This window comes from Pleurodeles waltl, chromosome 12 (assembly GCF_031143425.1).
Source record: "Pleurodeles waltl isolate 20211129_DDA chromosome 12, aPleWal1.hap1.20221129, whole genome shotgun sequence".
Taxonomy (NCBI): Eukaryota; Metazoa; Chordata; class Amphibia; order Caudata; family Salamandridae; genus Pleurodeles; species Pleurodeles waltl.
Genome location: NC_090451.1, coordinates 44,606,057 through 44,627,018, shown reverse-complemented (window position 1 = coordinate 44,627,018; position 20,962 = coordinate 44,606,057). Strand labels below are relative to the sequence as shown.

At 41.9% G+C, this 20,962-nt stretch overlaps 1 protein-coding gene across 1 annotated transcript in view; it reads left to right on the top strand.

Moving 5' to 3' along the window:
- The window catches only part of CALR3 (calreticulin 3), a 79,991-nt gene that overhangs the window by 1,924 nt on the left and 57,105 nt on the right, over positions 1-20,962 (top strand). Inside the window, exons 2-4 of the mRNA XM_069215887.1 lie at positions 15,970-16,071; positions 17,318-17,521; positions 17,632-17,726. Coding sequence (XP_069071988.1) covers positions 15,970-16,071; positions 17,318-17,521; positions 17,632-17,726 — 401 coding nt within the window. The remainder of the gene's footprint in view (positions 1-15,969; positions 16,072-17,317; positions 17,522-17,631; positions 17,727-20,962) is intronic.

Here is a 20,962-nt window from a genome sequence, read left to right as displayed (position 1 = left end):
CTTCGTGTCAGAAGCGCTCTACTCGCCTGTCAGGGATTACGCTGACAGGCATAGCTTACTTCTGACACTCTGCCGCCGATCGGATCTCGGTGCTTGGATCGCCTGTCAGGGATCGCGCTGACAGGCACAGCTGTCTTCAGGAACAGCGTACTTATGACGTCCTGCCGCCGATCGGATCTCGGTGCTCTGCTCGCCCGTCAGGGATCGCGCTGACAGGCACAGCTTTCTTCCGACGCGCTACTCGCCGATCGGAGTTCAGCGCTCTGCTCGCCTGTCAGGGACCACGCTGACAGGCACAGCTTGTGTCTAACGCGCTACTCAGCCATCGACTCTCCGCACCCTCCTCACCTGCGCTGACGGGCATCTTAAATAGCAGATACAATCCAGTCTGATTTTGGCAATTTGTTCGCCTGTCAAGAGTCACGCTGACAGGCACAGCTTAGAACATTAAATCGAATTGTCTCTCGACGAAGAGAGCTTCAGCGGTCAAAAGCACAACTCGGTTCCTGAATTTGAAGATTCCTTTTCAATTTTAGAGCATAACGAGCAGGCATAGTCTGAACTTAACAATATAATTCATTTTGTATTAGTAAGAAACTCTTACCTGTCTAAGCATAACTCTGGTATGACGCTGGGTAGTACAATGTTTTCTTTGCTATGGTCTTTTCTCTAATTCAGGGCAATGCATGGTGGGATTGCACTGGTACTAGTAACTTTCCTCTAATTCATTATATTACTTCCTGAAGCACCCAGAGATAAATGCAAAGGTGAAGTTTGGTAATGTATATTTTTCTTATTGTGAATTTACATTGTATATGAGTGTAATTTGTAATTGAAGCTTTTTCAGAGAAAGTAATTTATTTAAAGAATTTAATTGGTACAATGGCAGCTGCAGGGATGTCCCAACCTATCCCTTTCTTGAATGAAATGGGAGAACCAAATGTTCTGTGGAAGGATTGGTTTAACATTTTTTAGTCATACCTAATTGCTACTGGAGGGGATAAATTCAATCCTATCAGGAAGCAACATATCTTACTACACAACTTGGGGAAACATGGCAGGAAAATATATGAATCTCTTCCAGAACCACACATTCCTGAGGGTCAGGCTCAGGATGAATATATTACTACGTATTCTAAACTGGAAAAACAATTTGAAGACAGAATTAATGTCGTACTTGAACAACATAAATTATTTTCTCGCTGTCAGGGAAGACAGGAAAGTGTAACTAATTATATAGCTGCTCTAAGAGGGTTATGTACTTTATGTGATTTTGGGGACCTGAATGATTCCCTCATTCGGGATCAATTAGTTCGATGCACAAACAATATCAAGATAGAAGAGAAACTATTACAAAGGCAACCTGATTTACCGGAAGCTATAGAGATAGCAAAATCCATAGAGCACACTGCAATATGCCTACAAGAGATCAGATCTCCACCTTCTGATGACCGTGTAAGTGAAATTATAGAAGATGCAAAGGAGGAATAAATTCTCAAGATTAAAAGTGGTGAAAAGCAGGTTCAAATGTATGGAAATACAAAAGCTAGCTTAATGTGCTTCCGCTGTGGGAGTAGCAATCATCTGGCCATTTCCTCTTCTTGCCAACCCAAATCAGCAATCTGCAGAAAGTGCAATAAAAGAGGACATTTTGCTAGGGTGTGCAGAGACACAACCAAATCTTTTGATAGTAAGAATTCAGAAGACATATCCCAGATGGTTAAAAAAATTGTGCTGCAGGTTAATACGGATGGTGGTAACCTAGCTCAATATCCTGAGTGTGTAATATCAATTAATGATAAAATGACAAGAGTGTATGCTGATTCGTGCTCATCGTTTACAATTATCAATGCCTCTGATTTTAGTAGGATAGAGAATGGTAATAATATTGAATTATTAAACCCTGATATTAATCCTAAAGGATACAATATGGATCCCATTAATTTAAAAGGTATGTTTAGAGGTATCATAACTTTTAAAGGTCGTTCCACGGTAGGAAAACTCTACGTAGTGGAAGAAGGTTCCAGTTTGCTGGGATGGCAGCACCAAAAGGAGCTAGGAATAAAACTAGATCCAAACAATCCAGAGCAAGTATTAAGCATTGATACTTCTAACTCAAGTGAACCTTTTGTCCAAGAGTTTCCAGAAATGTTTTGTGAAAGACTAGGCCTACTAAAAAAAATGTCAACATAAAATCAAACTTAAACCCAAATCCAAACCTATAATACACAAAACCAGACCCATACCGCATTTACTTAAAAATGCTGTTAAGAAAGAATTAGAGAGATTAGAAACCCTAGGGATAATACAGTCTATTGAATGCTCGGAGTGGTTGGCCCCCATTGTTATTGCAAAAAAAAGTAATTGCAACGACATTAGGATCTGTGTGGATTTGAGGGACTTGAATAAGAAAATTTGGGTTGAAAGACATCCTCTCCCTAGGATCCACAAAATATTAAGCACTATGGGGGAAGCAGCATACTTTTCGGTGCAAGATCTTTCAAGTGCCTATCACCAGGTAGAGTTGCATCCTGAATCCAAGTGGCTTACGGCATTCACCACCCCTTTTGGCTCCTTTATGTTTAATAGGATGCCTTTTGGGCTCGCATCAGCAGCTGCTGTGTTTCAAAAAATTATGCAAAGCACCTTAGGAGATGTCCCTAAAACACTCTGTTTTCAGGATGACATCCTTATTTATGGAGCCACAGAAGAGGAACACAACAAAAATCTAAGAGTTTTCCTTGACAAATTGAAATCAGGAAGGCTCACTTTAAAGAAAGAAAAATGCCGATTGGGAGTTAATTCAGTAGAATATTTAGGGCACGTCATATCTAAAGATGGTTTCAAACCCAAAACCTCTAGTGGATGCAGTGAAGAAAGCTGAAGCCCCAAAGAACAAAGACGAACTGAGGTCATTCTTTGGCCTTGCTGAGTTTATGGCAAAGTATGTTAAAAAAAATTGCTTCCATTTCGTTTGATCTTATAGAATTACTAAAAAATCACATACCCTATATATGGACAGATTGCCATGATCGTGCATTTAAGGAAATTAAACTAGCCATAATAAAAGCTCCCTCTCTCTGTAATTTCGACCATAATAGAAAAACTATTCTTACAACCGACGCCAGTAAATTAGGTTTAGGTGCGACCTTATCATAGATGGCATAGAAAGAATAGTAGCTTTTGCATCCAGAGCCTTAAGCCAAGCAGAAGCTAATTATTCAGTTATTGAAAGAGAGGCTTTGGCGTGTTACTCGGCCATTAAACACTTCAAATTTTTCTTGTGGGGCACTCAGTTCAATTTGCGTACCGATCATAAACCTCTGGTGTATGTGTTCTCCACTAAAGGATTCAACAATAGCACACCAAGAATTGCTAGGTGGAACTTAGGCCTAGAAAGCTTTTGTTTTAAAGTTGATTACCTACCGGGCAATAGAAATTCTGCAGCAGACTTTCTTTCTAGGGACCCGTTAGACACCAAAGAAGATTTAGAAATTTACTGAACTTCCCATATTATTAATTTACATCCCTTCGATTAGTAATGATGAATGGAGAACAGCATATCAACAGGATGAAACCTTATCTCTCTTGAAAGTAAAAGCCAAAGAGGGGTGACCATTAGCAAAAAGAGATCTGGAGGATATCATCAACGACTTTTGGGAAGTGAGATTAGAAATTAATGAGAAGGATAATCTTGTGCTCAGAAATGATAAGATTATACCTCCTCAGAGTCTTAGACATAAAAGCATTACACTTACTCATGAAGGCCACTTGGGGGAGAAGTCTCACCAAAGCCAGAGTCAGAGAAAGATTTTGGTTCCCTAACATGGACTCCATGATTGAAAATGAAGTCAAAGGATGCTCCATCTGTGCGCTAAGCGACAAAACAAAAGTAATTCGAAAAACCCCTATCTCCCAAGTACAGATTCCTGATAAGCCTTGGGTGAAGTTAGCTTTAGACATCATCGGTCCTCTCAATTACACTGGGCTTTCCAAAAAAATTGCAATAGTACTGATTGATTATCAATCACATTGGATCACCACTAAATTTGTTAATCAAATTACTACTGATTCTGTTATTAACGTCCTCAAAAACATCTTTGCTGTGGAGGGTATCCCGGAAATTCTCATCACTGACAATGGGGTTTAACTTCAATGATGATGAAACAATTCCTAGACTCAGTTGGCGTAAAACATCTTACCACTGCACTTTATTGCCCGAGAGCTAATGGGTTGGCAGAAAGGGCCAACTGCATGCTCAAGGATTGTATTCAATTAGCCAGTATCAACCATCTGAATATTGAAAATGCAATCAGGGATATGCTATGGGCCTATCACACCACTCCAAATTCGGCCACAAAAATATCTCCTTTTTCAGCCTTAAGAGGTAGAAAACCATGCACTAAGTTCTTTCCATCATGGCTGGGGGGAGCAGAAAAAAGTGAACATGCGATTCCACACACCAATCTAAGAGTATCTGTACACCAAGAAAAGTATAAGAAAAGATATGATGTTAAACACAGGGTTAAAAACAACACTGGAAAGTGGGGGATCAAGTGTATATAAAGAAACCTATGGGATGTTCAAGGTCAGGCATGAAAGAAACCAAATTCATGGGTCCCTTCTGCATTACTAAAGTGAAAAACAATGTTGTGGTGTTAGAAAATGGCCAATGTTGGAGCATGGATAGAATTGTGAAGCAACTAACACCGAACACCGGTGTGATCCTAAATGGGAATTCCAGATGGAGAGCAACATCACAAAACATGACTCGGAATGATCTGCATAGGACATCAAGTAACCGTCTTACTTGACCTCCAATTTGGCACAAGGATTATAAGATTACTAAATGATAACTATGACGCATAGTCTCTTTGTTCAGAAGCTCTGTAGTGTAGTAATTGTAACAACCTTGAATATAATGTCAGCCATTATACATAAGATAGCGTGTCTCAACATCATTGTAAGGGGAAGATGTGTTGTAATATAGTTTCTGACAATGTAAATTAGGAAGTTATATTATAGAGTAATAGGTAATTAAAATAGTAACAGAAATGTAGTAGTAGTTAGGAAATTTAGGTTATTAGAGTTGGTATGCTCTGTTCCCCTGTGTGGGAGATGGAACATTCAGACAGTTGGAGACTGGAGGGTGGAATAGAATGTTGGAGAGATGACTGGAAGGGTGTTGAGGTGGAGGTGAACAAAGAAAAGCTGTGTGAAGGGCGAAGCAGTGGAGATGGAAATAAAGTCTGGAACTTAAAGATAAGTACCTTGTATTGGACTTTATAATACATATCTTTTCAGGGATGTGGAATTCCTATTGCTGAATGTGTATTGTTTGAGGTCAAGGGCAACAAGTTTTCATGTTTATTTTGTCCTCAGGACAAGTAGGCCAAGCCCCCTGCAGCACAAACCCTTTGGCTGCAAATTTACAGAAAGTTAACTGTCTACAGTTGAAGTAATATGTGCCCATGAACTTGTATTTATGGTTCATTAATGAAAAGCTTTCATTATTAGGGTGTGTGCTGTAAATAAACATTTTACGACCACACTGCACTACTGACAGTGGTTCTAGTTAAAAAAAAAAAAAAAGTGTACATATGTTTGAAAAGTTTAACAATATGAGGCTAAATATAATGGTCCCAGAATGCTCTCTGATTAGACGCAAATGTTTGCAGAAACTTGTAAGCAAGAGTTCAGAAAGAAATGCAAGTAGGAAAAAAAAAGTTTTGCTACTATGAAATTTTAGGTGCTATTTCTTTGAAGCCTTATTTAGTAAAATGTGTTGATGCATACTAGCATTTCTAAAAAATATTCCTAATGGAAAATCAGTGTAACCATTTTCAATGAGATTATGGAAAGCATGAAAATAAACAACCACTGGCAAAGCATACAGATCCAACATTTTTGTGAGTCTTTTGGTTTCGTCAATGCGTGTCTTCTTTTGAAATGGCTTTTGTAACCCTTTATTGTTGTGGGAGCTGCCAGGCCCTCACCATTATAACAAACGTCGGCAAAAAGCAAAAAACGTTTTTTGGTCTAAAAAAGCACACATTGCCACCAGTGGCCTAACAAAGGCCCCACAGCCGCCTTCAAGGGGGCCCACTCAGCACGGCACCTGCGCTGAGGGAGTCTGGGGGGGAGATGTGGGAAGTTGGCTCTGTATATACTATCTCAAAGTGAGAGATAGTGTGCACAGAGTCCGAGGGTTCCCCTTAGAGGTTGATAGTGGCAAAATTAGATAATACAGGGAGTGCAGAATTATTAGGCAAGTTGTATTTTTGAGGATTAATTTTATTATTGAACAACAACCATATTCTCAATGAACCCAAAAAACTCATTAATATCAAAGCTGAATATTTTTGGAAGTAGTTTTTAGTTTGTTTTTAGTTTTAGCTATGTTAGGGGGATATCTGTGTGTGCAGGTGACTATCACTGTGCATAATTATTAGGCAACTTAACAAAAAAAAATATATACCCATTTCAATTATTTATTATTACCAGTGAAACCAATATAACATCTCAACATTCACAAATATACATTTCTGACATTCAAAAACAAAACAAAAACAAATCAGTGACCAATATAGCCACCTTTCTTTGCAAGGACACTCAAAAGCCTGCCATCCATGGATTCTGTCAGTGTTTTGATCTGTTCACCATCAACATTGCGTGCAGCAGCAACCACAGCCTCCCAGACACTGTTCAGAGAGGTGTACTGTTTTCCCTCCTTGTAAATCTCACATTTGATGATGGACCACAGGTTCTCAATGGGGTTCAGATCAGGTGAACAAGGAGGCCATGTCATTAGATTTCCTTCTTTTATACCCTTTCTTGCCAGCCACGCTGTGGAGTACTTGGACGCGTGTGATGGAGCATTGTCCTGCATGAAAATCATGTTTTTCTTGAAGGATGCAGACTTCTTCCTGTACCACTGCTTGAAGAAGGTGTCTTCCAGGAACTGGCAGTAGGACTGGGAGTTGAGCTTGACTCCATCCTCAACCCGAAAAGGCCCCACAAGCTCATCTTTGATGATACCAGCCCAAACCAGTACTCCACCTCCACCTTGCTGGCGTCTGAGTCAGACTGGAGCTCTCTGCCCTTTACCAATCCAGCCACGGGCCCATCCATCTGGCCCATCAAGACTCACTCTCATTTCATCAGTCCATAAAACCTTAGAAAAATCAGTCTTGAGATATTTCTTGGCCCAGTCTTGACGTTTCAGCTTGTGTGTCTTGTTCAGTGGTGGTCGTCTTTCAGCCTTTCTTACCTTGGCCATGTCTCTGAGTATTGCACACCTTGTGCTTTTGGGCACTCCAGTGATGTTGCAGCTCTGAAATATGGCCAAACTGGTGGCAAGTGGCATCGTGGCAGCTGCACGCTTGACTTTTCTCAGTTCATGGGCAGTTATTTTGCGCCTTGGTTTTTCCACACGCTTCTTGCGACCCTGTTGACTATTTTGAATGAAACGCTTGATTGTTCGATGATCACGCTTCAGAAGCTTTGCAATTTTAAGAGTGCTGCATCCCTCTGCAAGATATCTCACTATTTTTGACTTTTCTGAGCCTGTCAAGTCCTTCTTTTGACCCATTTTGCCAAAGGAAAGGAAGTTGCCTAATAATTATGCACACCTGATATAGGGTGTTGATGTCATTAGACCACACCCCTTCTCATTACAGAGATGCACATCACCTAATATGCTTAATTGGTAGTAGGCTTTCGAGCCTATACAGCTTGGAGTAAGACAACATGCATAAAGAGGATGATGTGGTCAAAATACTCATTTGCCTAATAATTCTGCACTCCCTGTAGTAATGCTCTATTTCGTGGTTGTGCAATAGACTTATCAGAGGGTAGTGTTAAGCATTTTTTGTACACACATAGGCAATAAATGAGAACAAACACTCAAAAGTCTTAACTCCAGGCCAATAGGTTTTTATATAGAAAAATATATTTTCTTAATTTATTTTTAGAACCACAAGATTAAAATTTTAGTTTAGCACATAAATTGTGAGATACTTCACACAGGTAAGTATAGAATTTTGATTTAAAACAGCAGTACACACAGTTTTGGTTAAAATGGCAATAAGCTATTTTAAAAGTGGACACAGTGCAAAAATCAACAGTTCCTGGGGGAGGTAAGTAATCGTTAGTTTCTCAGGTAAGTAAAGCACTTACAAGTTCAGTTTCCTGGGCATTGCCAGCCCACCGTTGGGGGTTCAAGACAACCCCAAAACCACAGCACCAGCAACACAGGGCCGGTCAGGTGTAGAGGTCAAAGGAGGGCCCAAACAACATAGGTGCCTATGGAGAACAGGGGTGCTCCGGTTCCAGTCTGCTAGCAGGTAAGTACCTGCATCCTCGGGGAGCAGACCAGGGTCACTTTGTAGAGCACTGGGGGGGAACACACACAAGCACACAAAACATACCCTCAGTGACACAGGGGCAGCTGGGTGCAGTGCGCAAAGTAGATGTCAGGTTTGCCGTAAAAAACAATGGAGGTCCCTCTGGCGATGCAGGCAGGGCACAGGGGGGCTTCTTGGGCCAGCCACTGACTGGGCTAGGATGAGGGCCGCCTGCTGGTCACTCCTGCACTGGTAGGTAGTTCCTCTCGGTCCTGGGGGCTGCGGGCGCAGTGCTTGGTCCAGGCGTCGGGTTGTCGCTGTAGGGGTGCAGGGCGGTCGACTCAGGGTGTCCACGTCGTTGGAGTCACCTGGGAGTCCTCTCTGCAGTGTTGGTTGTCCTGAACTCAAGCCGGGGGCGTCGGGTGCAGAGTGGGAAGACTCACGCTTCTGGCGGGAAGTTAGAATCTCTTTAAAGTTGCTTGTTGTTGTTTCTGGACAGATACATTGTCCTCAGGAGGTTCTTGGTCCTTTAGGTGCAGGGCAGTCCTCTGAGTTCTCAGAGGTCGCTGGTCCCGCTGGATGTGTCGCTGTGCAGGTTCTTTGAGTCTGGAGACAGGCCGGTAGGGCTAGGGCCAAGTCAGTTGTTGTGTCCGTCTTCTCTGCGGGTCTTTCAGGTCAGCAGTCCTTCTTCTTTCTTCAGGTTGCAGGAATCTGATTTCCTGGGTTCAGGATCACCCCTAAATAATAAATTTAGGGGTGTGTTTAGGTCTGGGGGGCAGTAGCCAATGGCTATTGTCCTGGAGGGTGGCTACACCCTCTTTGTGCCTCCTCCCTGAAGGGGAGGGGGAAACATCCCTATTCCTATGGGGGAAATCCTCCAAAACGAAGATGGAGGATTTCTTAAGGCAGGGGCCACATCAGCTCAGGACACCTTAGGGGCTGTCCTGACTGGTGGGTGACTCCTTGTTTTTATCATTATCTCCTCTGGACTTGCCGCCAAAAGTGGGGGCTGTGTCCGGAGGGGCAGGCATCTCCACTAGCTGGGATGCCCTGGGGCGCTGTAACAACAGGCATGAGCCTTTGAGGCTCACCGGCAGGTGTTACAGTTCCTGCAGGGGGAGGTGAGAATCAACTCCACCCAGTGCAGGCTTTGTTCCTGGCCAGAGTGACAAAGGCACTCACCCCATGTGGCCAGAAACCCATTTGGTTGTGGCAGGCTGGCAGGAACTGGTCAGCCTAACACTGGTGTTTGGACTAGTATACAGGGGGCATCTCTAAGATGCCCTCTGTGTGCATTTTTCAATAAATCCCACACTGGCATCAGTGTGGATTTATTGTGCTGAGAAGTTTGATACCAAACATCCCAAATTTCAGTGTAGCCATTATGGAACTGTGGAGTTCGTGTTTGACAAACTCCCAGACCATATACTGTTTATGGCTACCCTGCACTTACAATGTCTAAAGGTTTGGCTTAGACACTGTAGGGGCATAGTGCTCATGCAACTATTCCCTCACCTGTGGTATAGTGCACTCTGCCTTAGGGCTGTAAGACCTACTAGAGGGGTGACTTACCTATGCCACAGGCAGTGGGTTGAGGGCATGGCGCTCTGAGGGGAGTGCCATGTCGACTTAGTCATTTTCTCCCCACGAGCACACACAAGCTGTGAGGCAGTGTGCATGTGCTGAGTGAGGGGTCCCCAGGGTGGCATAATACATGCTGCAGCCCTTAGAGACCTTCTGTGGCCACAGAGCCCTTGGTACCAGGGGTACCAGTTACAAGGGACTTATCTGTGTGCCAGGGCTGTGCCGATTGTGGGAACAAGGGTACAGTTTAGGGAAAGAACACTGGTGCTGGGGCCCGGTTAGCAGGATCCCAGCACACTTTCTAGAATGTAGCATCAACAAAAGGCAAAAAGTTAGGGGGTAACCATGCCAAGGAAGGCATTTCCCTACAGGTGGGTTGAGGGGGTCCCCCTCCATGTTCTTTGCAGGGGGACCTCCTCCAGTTTCGCTACGCCACCAATTGCCACAGTAGTTCCTGGCACTGAACAAAACTTTGTGTGCCAATATGCTCCTTGTGGCAGAGCAGGATGTGATCAATCACATTAAAGCCAGCCGATAGATAGAGAGAGAAACAGAAGTTTAATAAAAACAAAATGTCTTTGTTAACGCCAGACCTAATTAGGACTAAATTCTTAAAGTCACAAAAGTGCACCCACGGTACATGTCTTTGAATTAGTGCCTTTGATGAATTCTCAAGAACTTACAAAAGTGGATCAGGAAATTGTTCTCCTACAAAATATTTGTGAACTGTATTTTAGCACGAGCAAATATGCATGTGTAGATTTGCTCATGTGACAATCTATTGAGCGTTTACTAGTTCACTTTCCCTTCAACACTTTTTTTCCAACGCTGGAAGAACTTCTACTTCTGCCATTGTCAGGAGTAAATTTCCAACCTTTCTCATTATGGGAAAAAATTTGAGAAGAGCTGGTGAAAATCCTTAAAACATGAAAGTTAGTAGGTTTGCAGACTCCATGGTATTCCAGCCATGGAACTATTGCTTACTGCATCCTCCAGTGCCAGGATGTAGATCTGTGGAAAGGTGGCAAAATAAAGAAATTGCTGTAGTGGGGATTGAGATTGCAAGTATTCAAGCCCTACTATAGTAGTAGCCCTGGCATAATCCAGGGGGGCTATTATCAAAGCTCTTAGATAATGAGATTGCTACCATAATTTTTCACCACAATACATGCCACCAAAAGGACAAGTAGATTTTTTATAGGACAAGTAGATTTAAGAAGCAACCTGCCCCATGGACACTTATATAATTTATTAAATTCCATAACCCTGATCTTTTCAAGAAAGCGAGAGATATCAGATTTGGCATGGTTGATATTTTTTTCAATATTCAAGCTGTGGGCTGGTTCAATATTTCTCTGTAGATGACATCAATGTTATAAAATTTAAGGAGAGCAACACAATTGCTTATCTCTCATAAAGTTATGACTTGTTGTGAGTTAAGCTAAAAGAACAGACAATGAACAGAATGCTGAACAATGCAAACATTCACCCCCAGGCACAAAGATCTGGGTTTAATCCATTGTTTTGTTGCCCACCACGCCACCCCAGTTTGGACCCAGCCATATGCAAATCAGCCTTGACCTTGTTCCCCATGGGAACAGTCCAGCCTGAACTGCCAAGTCAGGTCCTCCCTGGACTGGAAACAAGCATCCTTTCATGATAGCACCCTTCATCAGCCAGGCTAGCTTAAATCTGGGGGTATGCCCAGACGTGGATCCCATGTTCACTGTGCCACTGGATTCAAGCTAGCCTGGTGTTGTAGGGTGCTCCTTACTGGAGCTGCGTTCCACCTAAACTTGGGAACTATCTAGAGTAGTCAGTTATTGTTTGCATAATGTATGTGTCACTCTAACCCTGAAAGGTTTTGTTTTGACTTAAACTGGGTGCTTCCTTATGTCTGGACTAAGCTAAACCCCTCTGAAAAGCTATAATGATAGCGAAACATGTGTTCGGGTTGATTTTACTCATTCCAGGTTGGCTTTTACCAGTCCAAAGCTGTAATACTGTGCCTAGAGTGATGAATGGCTTTTGTCATTTTAGAGCTTGGGGAGGATGGCACTGTGTCAACCGTATGCTTAAAGATTTTGCTGTACAAATGGCAAAAGACTCTGTTCCTATCTAGCTCAGCGTGGATAGCACTGTGCTAATCCTATGCTTAAAAACTTTTAAGGTGAGAAAATCTAGAGTGTTGCTGGTGTTATTGGTTGCTCTTTACTGGAGCTGCTCTCCACTTAAACTTGGGAACTACCCAAAGTTCTCTCTTCTTTTTTGCATAAATATAATGTAAAATATATTGTTAATAATTGTGGTACATTATTATATATATATGTGTGTGTGTGTATGTGTGTGTAAATATATGTGTGTGTGTCTATTATATGAGGCCCCTAAAATCATAAAAATGTTACTAGACCTGCAGGTCTAGTAACATGAATAATCTACTCAATCTACCTGTAATGTACTTGACCAGTAAACTGGTCCCAAATTATGTGATCCTAGGCAAATATGTTTTATGGAGCCATCTTTTTCTTCATTATAAATATATGACAGCACCTTCATATATGCAAGTTTACCATTTCAGCTGTATAAAAAACTTGATTTACTAGACTAAAAGTTTGCTCCATTTATAATAAGATCGAGCACACATATAGGGTACACGTGACCCCTGGCTTGCCTCTTAGAGCAGGGACTGGAATATTTACCAGTTCACTTTTTATAAATATATTACTAAAGCATGATTTGTTTTTACCCTATAAAAATCTTTTTTTCACCACACAGAATTACAAAAATGTGTCTTCATAGCTACTGAAATATATTTTGAAATATTTGTACAGTTCACCCATTATCTATTTCAGTGTTTTGTTAGAAAAAAAGCCTGAAATCTTACAGCCTTTCATTTCACATGCTTTTATTGTCACCCAGTTCACTCTACAAAATCCTCTAACTTAATAGTCAGCGAATGAAAAGTAAATGAAGGAAGACATACTGACTTTTGACCTATGTCTATGAATGCAAGCACACGTGACAAGATAAAAACAAGATTTAAATGCATCTTTATTGCTCATTCACTTCGTGAGTGACTAGAACACCTGGTATTTGTCAAGTCGCCAGAATAGCAAGTAGGCAATAAAAATGGCACAACCTGATTAAATGTGACTCACCATAGCGAGTGAGTGAGGTGATTTCTGTAAGTGTGTGTGCATATATATATATATAGTATTAATTTCTAGATATTTTGAATTAACAATTTTAATAATGATTTATATTAAAATATTTAAGATTTACTTATTTAAACTATATATATATAATATATATATATATATATATATATATATATATATATAAATACAACAATATTTTTGTGTGTTTTTTTAAACAATATTAGTATAAAACAATATTTTCTTTCAGTACTTTTGTACTTATCAATATAAAGAAAGGAAATCAATATTTTTGTAGATGTTATTTTTGACACAATATTTCTGTTACACGATATTATTGATTCCGATATCATATCAGCGATCCCCTGTAACAATGGTAACTTACATATGTGACCATTTGAACTACTCCAGGCCACACAAGGCCATACATTGTTAAATAATACAGCAAAGCATATTTGGCAACACAAAGAAGAAAATCAATGCACATTCCCATCGTGTTCCTAAATGAAATCTTATTTATGGGTGCTCATAACACTAAAGCACATCGTTGCCATGATGTGCCTCCCGGAATTCTCCACAGAGAACCGGTAACAAACAAGTCAGAAAAATATAGTGGAGCACACCTATTGTTCTTAATATAAAATTATAAAGAGTCAATAGTCAATGGTGACTCAGAATTAGAAGCAAGAATTCAAATACGTTCTCACAATATTGTTTCACATTGACATCCCTGGTGTAGGTTCTCTTATTCAGATGTGAATACCAAACCATTTATACAATTAAGAGAAACTATTGATTTATTACCAAATACACATAACATACAAAACAAAACATAATCCATGACAAACTAATACATTGAAAACACCCTAACATTAAATGTTTACAAATATCCAAATAGATGTTTCATATAAAAACATAAACTTGAAGTTATTGGGCCTAGCAGGCATGTGCTGGGCCCACAAGTAGCATCAGCCAACACGTGTTTCGTCCAAGACTGGACTTCTTCAAGGCTAATTCTCTCCACAGGATCCTAAATCTCAAAGCGGTATCCAAACTAGATATGATTATCACTTATATCCATTTATTGTAATGGGCCCCAAAAAATAGAAAATGTTTCTTCTTATTGGAAATACCAATTCGACTCAGAAATTCTCAGCCGGTCCCAACAGCCTAGAGTATTTGCATAAGTCCCGTGGGTAGAGCAGAACGTCACAAATGACTATTCCTCTACCTGTATGATAGCATTTAAAACACCGTACATCCGCGTCGCGTCTTACTCCATCCCAATGTATCATTGTTTTTATTGGAAAAATCTATTTGGATATTTGTAAACATTGAATGTTAGGGTGTTTTCAATGTATTAGTTTGTCATGGATTATGTTTTGTTTTGTTTTGTATGTTATGTGTATTTGGTAATAAATCAATAGTTTCTCTTAGATGTATAAATGGTTTGGTATTCACATTTGAATAAGAGAACCTACACCAGGGATGTCAATGTGAAACAATATTGTGAGAACGTATTTGAACTCTTGCTTCTAATTCTGAGTCACCATTGACTATTGACTCTTTATAATTTTATATTAAGAACAATAGGTGTGCTCCACTGTATTTTTCGGATACATTGTTAAATACTCTGCTGATGTACTCTGTTGGATAAATGGCATACAACACAACCACGTGGGGTGACTGTGATAATTATGTGCCATTATTAAGAAATACCTGCTGGTGCCATCCACTATCAAACACTGACACAAATTAAGCACTGCTGCTGCTGAAAGAAAAACAATGGTCTAGAATATGGCCTGTCACTGAGATGGTTTCAAGCTTTCCTTTCATCACCTTGTTTTTTGTTCCAGTGAACGCCCAAAGTGTGATGGGTATTCTCAGATCTGTGCACTGTGCTTACTGCACCACACGACTCAAGCAACACTTCACTTACGAGACCTAAGTAGGTCGAAACTGGTCTGGGTTTATCTGTGTTCCACTCTGCATGGGATCTGGTCTGGCAGTTCGAGTTTGATTGTTCCTATTGGAGTAGGACCAAGACTGATTTTCATGTGACGGGATTTTATCTAGATGTCACATAGTGGTTGGAAATTGATGGTACAGATCATATGCCCGAGCGATCGCAAATGGCTGAGATTAATTCAAGCATTCGTTCAATCACCTTGTGTTTGTTGCAGTGAAAAAAACAGAGGGGCTCTTTACGAGTTTGGCAGTCAGGCCGTCAGACCACCAAACCTGCGGGGGTGAGGCTACTGCCATACCAGCATGGGCAGTGCAGGGGCCCCCCGTGGCATCCAGCACTCGCTTTCTGTCAGCCTTTCTATGGCCGTGAAATGGTCATGGAAAAGTGGGCGGAAAGTGGACACGTGATCAGCACGGCGGTGCTGCCATGAGCACCACCGTGGCTGACCACGACTCTGACCGCCGCCACCCCTGCGGGGTCCGTGATCCTGGCGGTGGACCCCTGATAGTCTGACTGCCAGGTTTGTAATCTGGCAGTGAGACCACCAGGAGTGCGGCGGTCCAACTGCCACTGCAAGTTTGGCGGTCTTAAGACTGCCAAATTCATAATGAGGCCCTGAGTCACTGAACACATACAGAGGTTACAAAAATAATTTAAATAACCTCTTACGCCCAAAAAAGGAATTTTGGAACTCCACATATGCATGACTACCTCCAAGCCTTGTACTTTTTTTCCAGCGCACTTGCTGTTTCTTAAATGTAGACCTCAAACACCAAACACATCCAGTTTTTTTAGTATTTTGAGCAAAATAGCCTGATATATTTAGCTAACAGATTCATTGGACTAAGCCTTGTCAATGAGCTATTTTCTCAGAATTTTCTGAAGCCTTAGAAAATCTTCTTTTTTTTTTTTACAGATCTCTGGAAAAGCAGGTGGGTGAAATCTAAATTCAAGGACGACTATGGAAAGCTTAAGTTATCATCAGGGAAGTTTTATGGCGACGCACAAAAAGATAAAGGTTTGTAAATGTTTGTTGTTTGTGCTTCTTTTATTTGCATTTGAGATAAAATGAAATTGTGCTTGGTAACTGTACCCGTTGTTTATTATCAGGTGAATCAGTTTTGGAGTAATGTGACTACTAAGGGCCTCATTACGAGTTTGGCGGTCTTAAGACTGCCAAACGCCTGGTTGCGTTTGGACTGCCGCACTCCTGGCGGTCTGACTGCCAAATTACAACCCTGATGGTCGGACCACCAGGGGGCCACCGCCAGTATCACGGATCTCAATGGGGTGGCGATGGTCAGAGTTGTGGTCAGCCACGGCAGTGCCCATGGCAGCACCGCTGCGCTGATCAAGAGTCCACTTTCTGCCAGCCTTTCCATGGTGATTTCACCGCCATGGAAAGGCTGGCGGAAAGCTAGTGCAGGGGATCCACGGGGGCCCTGCACTGCCTATGCCCAGGGCATGGGCAGTGCAGTGACCCCCGTGCCAGCACCCTCGGAATATGCACTGTCTGCTCTGCAGAGAGCCGAGGCCAATGCTGTGCCGCTGTTTTTGTCGGTCTGACTGGCCGAAACAACGTAATAAAATGTTTCCGTTGGTCAGCCCGGTGGAAACATCGTAATATGATGGGAGTGAGGCCGCTGCTATGATGGCAGTCTCACCCCGCAGCTTTGGCAGTCCGACAGTTCCCCTCTTGTGAAATGACCGTTTATCCAGTTTTGCTACATATCCCTTTCATAGTAGTTCTTACAGTTCAAGTGCACCTGAGTTTGCACATGCAGACTCCGAATTCACGGTGCTAACAAGTTCATAGCAATTCCTAAAGGACAAATTGGAATGCAAGTTATGCTGTGCCCAGTAAATAATGAGTGAAATAACATTTGCAGAACTTATAATTTTGACCCTGATTCGGAGAATTAACGAGCAGCTCGTAATGAGGGACAAAGTCTGAATAGTCCTTTACTGACCAAAACACTGTGAACTATACGTATGCCTTCATTTAGTTATTGTTAACAAATCCTGCACAATTAACTCTACTTTGTGCTAGAGCTCAGTAGCACACTACAGACATCATGCATATCCATATGGAAAGTTATAGTGTAATTAAAACTTACGAAAAGCCCAATCATTACGCCCCTCATTAGTCCCTTCCTCAGTGCCTCCCTATCTGCTTTATTGTTTCTCTGTGCCTACTGTCTCAAACGTCCTAACTTTTCTTTAATTTCAGAAATTAAAAATCAGTATTTGTGCATCTCTCCCAGGAATCCAGACCAGAGGAGATGGAAAACATTATGCAGTATCAGCCCGGTTTACTCCATTCAGTAACGAGGGGAAAACATTGGTCATTCAGTTTTCCATTAAACATGAGCGCACAGTTGACTGTGGCGGTGGGTATGTCAAACTCTTTCCTTCTGACTTGGACCAAGAGCAGATGTCGGGAGACTCCAAATATTACATCATGTTTGGTGAGTGTAGTTACGGTGTGTAACGAAATCCTACTTACGTCTCTTTCTAAGAAAATATTTTTTTTAAAACATCCTCAACAACAATGATGAATACTTTTTTTTTCTTATAGGCCCAGATATCTGTGGATTTGAAAGAAAACTGGTTCATGTTATTTTTTACTATAAAGGGAATAATTATGAACTCAAGAACGAAATCAGATGTAAGGTAAACAATATTAGAAAAGCTTTAAGTAAAATTCGGAAAAATACCAATTTTCTTTTAATACATAATCAAGAGTTGATATTAAACAGGGGATTAACATTTCCTTCATGCTGCACATTTTAACCTTTATTTTATTTTTTCTCACATTCTCTGCAATTATCTTCTACCCTTTGTTACATAGCAAACATTTCTAAAAGATATCTCCTGGATGAAAACCTTGTGACTTGTATACCAGAAAAGAGTTAGTATCATCCAGTCCTAGGCAGTTAAACCTGCTGTGTTTTTAGATGCCTCTGAGATTGTATCACTTTGGCACCTTGAGGTAAAAGTTTTCATTTCTTTGCTAACTGCCATCCTTAGAAAAAAAAAAAAAATCACACAGGCAAACTGCAGCCCTTGAAACCTGTTTAAACAAGCATTTGTAATGCAGTGGGTCTTGCGTTTGCTCGAGTTAGAGCTATTAGCTTTGTAATTTCCTAACTGGACTTTTCTTGCCACATAAATTGAAAATTTAAAGTAAAACAATTGACAAACGCAAGCTGATTCAAAGCACCATGACCGTCATGAGAATGAGCGGGAAGGAGAGACACAAAAGGAAAAATACGTTTGTTCTCAGTCAAATGTATTAGCAAACATGCCATTATCCATGTAACAGGGTTGAGGGCCAAGGCGGTAACAAAACTGCCCCTAGGAGGGACAAACGTAAAGCATTTACCAATGATAATAACAGATTTTTGAAAGGCAAGCCCACGAAGAAGTGATAGTGATGGGGGTGCGGTGGGTGTGGTTAAAAGCCCACAGATAGATTACAACCAGTGCTTAATTTGTGCTTGTTGTTTCTGGTGCTGAGCACCAGCACTTATTTTTGAGGGCCAGGGCTTAGTCTTCTGCCTCAAGCATTTGCTGCGAGCAAAAGACACACATGGGAAAGACGGAGGAAGAGAAAAAGCAAAAAGCGTCAGAATGGGAGAAAGCAGAACACTGCAAGAGTGAGCTGAAGCGCTGGGAGTGGCTTTAAATGGATTAAAGAGGCCCGAGATGGCTTCAGGATTATGCTGCCTCAGTATTCCGTGTTCACAGATTTAACTGCAGCAGCCGCGTGTTTCAGAGGAGAGCTCTGAGCACCAGCACTTTCCTGTTTACAAATTAAGCACTGATTACAACAGGCCAGAGCGCTTGCGCGCTCGACCTAAAAATGCTGAATGTATGCACATTATGGCAACTCGCAACATGAGTGATGGCAGCCAACCTCATCCCAGATCCAGAGATGTCAGAATAAGAGCACAAAGTTGAAAATTCCCGAGACCCCGAAAATTGCCACTCTCTGCAGGCACTGCTTCCCATTTTTAAACTCAGTTTCCCAAATTGTCCTTAATCACGGTTTTCTCTGTGCTTTGACCTCTAAACTCCAGCAAAGCATTTCACACAACAATTTATCTTTGTCGAGTATTTATCCTTTTAACGATTACTATGTTTCCTGTGGTCATTTCTGACCTCCTTCTCTCTCTCAACCATGAATACAGTTGGAATGATCTGCAGGTAAAGTAAATGAATCAATTTTTTGCGGTCTCCCTACTAACATTCAGCCTGAGCACTGTGATCAAATTCATTTCCCCTACCCCCATTAATGTAAAACAGAGTACTTTATAATCTTGTTAGGGATATAAAGAGATAAATACATGCTTAAATATAATGTAATTCATGGCCAAGCAATGCTATACTTAACCATTAGGTTTGAAGAGAAAAGAGAACACAACAACGGCCTCATTTCGAGGTTGGCGAACGGGAAAGCCCGTCCTCCAAACTCCCGAAAGGGTGGCTGCCGCCTTCGTGGCAACCACCCCGCTGATGTTATTAAGAGTTTCCCGCTAGGTCGGCAGGTGGCAACCTCAGTTTCCACCCACCGGCCTAGCAGAAAACAGGCTACAGCATTGTTTCCGGCTTGTAATCGAGACGGCGGCAATGCTGTAGCCCGCAGGGTACAGCAGCACTCTTGCAATGTTTACTGTCTGCAAAGCAGACAGTGAACATTGTGACGGTGCTGGGCATGGGGGCCCATGCACTGCCCATGCCAAGTGCATGAGCAGTGCAGAGGCACCCCCGTGGCCCTCTGCACCTGTTCTCCGCCAGCCTTTTCATGGCAGTTAGACTGCCATGAAAAGGCTGGTGGAGAACATGGTCGTAATCTGCAGGCCAGCGCTGCATGCAGCCATGCCCTGGCGGATTACGATCACCTCCACCGCCATGCCACCAGGATCATGGATCCTGGCGGTGCTGGTGGTATGACCGCCACGGTTTTAATGTGGCGTTTGGACCGTCGCAACAGCACCTGTCCTTACCACCACCGCGAGTGTTGCGGTCTGAAGACCGCCACAATCGAATTAAGGCCCCAAATGTTCAACTTTTCAGTATAGACCATATTTTGTTAATAGCTCCATTTGGCCTCCAAGTTCACTTGTCATTTCAGCCCAGACTTTCAAAACACTACACTGTTACATTGTTCTAGAAGCCTTATCTGGTGATATGGGCTGTTTGTGCACCTCAGCACATAAGCATTTAATTTATTTTACACATAGTGCCATGTGTAAGTCCCCCGTTCACTAACTCGGTAACTGCGTTATTAATAACTTTTCATTTAAGGTCCTCATTTAGAGTTGGCTGGTTTCTGAGAATCTTCGGGCTCGAGGACTGGAGTAACCCCCCTTCTACAATGGGAAGTGGAACGGATCACCCCTGTATTTCGTGGGTGTGTTTAGAAAGGGCTTCTCCTAGGGGAAAAATGTTTTCCTTGGAGAGAAAGACAGAACACAAAAGCTGTGCGTTAGCACAGTGCTACATTGACGCGTGGGCTTCTCTGCTCTGAAGAACTCCGCAAAATGGGGACAGGGCTCCGTGAAAGGAGCCACCTGCTGGCATTCCCAGTAGTGTAGCTAGAAACCTGCACCTGGAGGATCTTTCCAGGTGAACTATCGAGAATTCTGGTGATTACCAACAAGTAGTAAATCTGCAACCATGTGTTGACGTACATTTAGAGGTGCAATTTAATAATGCACCTTTGCGTCAGGTCTATTCTGCGTACCCTGTGAGTCGCAAACTGCTTTTCCATAACAGCTTTGCGCTAAGGCTGTGCCCTTTACCAAATATTTATGTGCGCGGTAGGTATTTGTTTAGCGTTTAGGTAGGTATTTGTTTGGGGGTTGTCCCAGATAGCATGGAGAGACTGTTGGTTTCAAGCAATG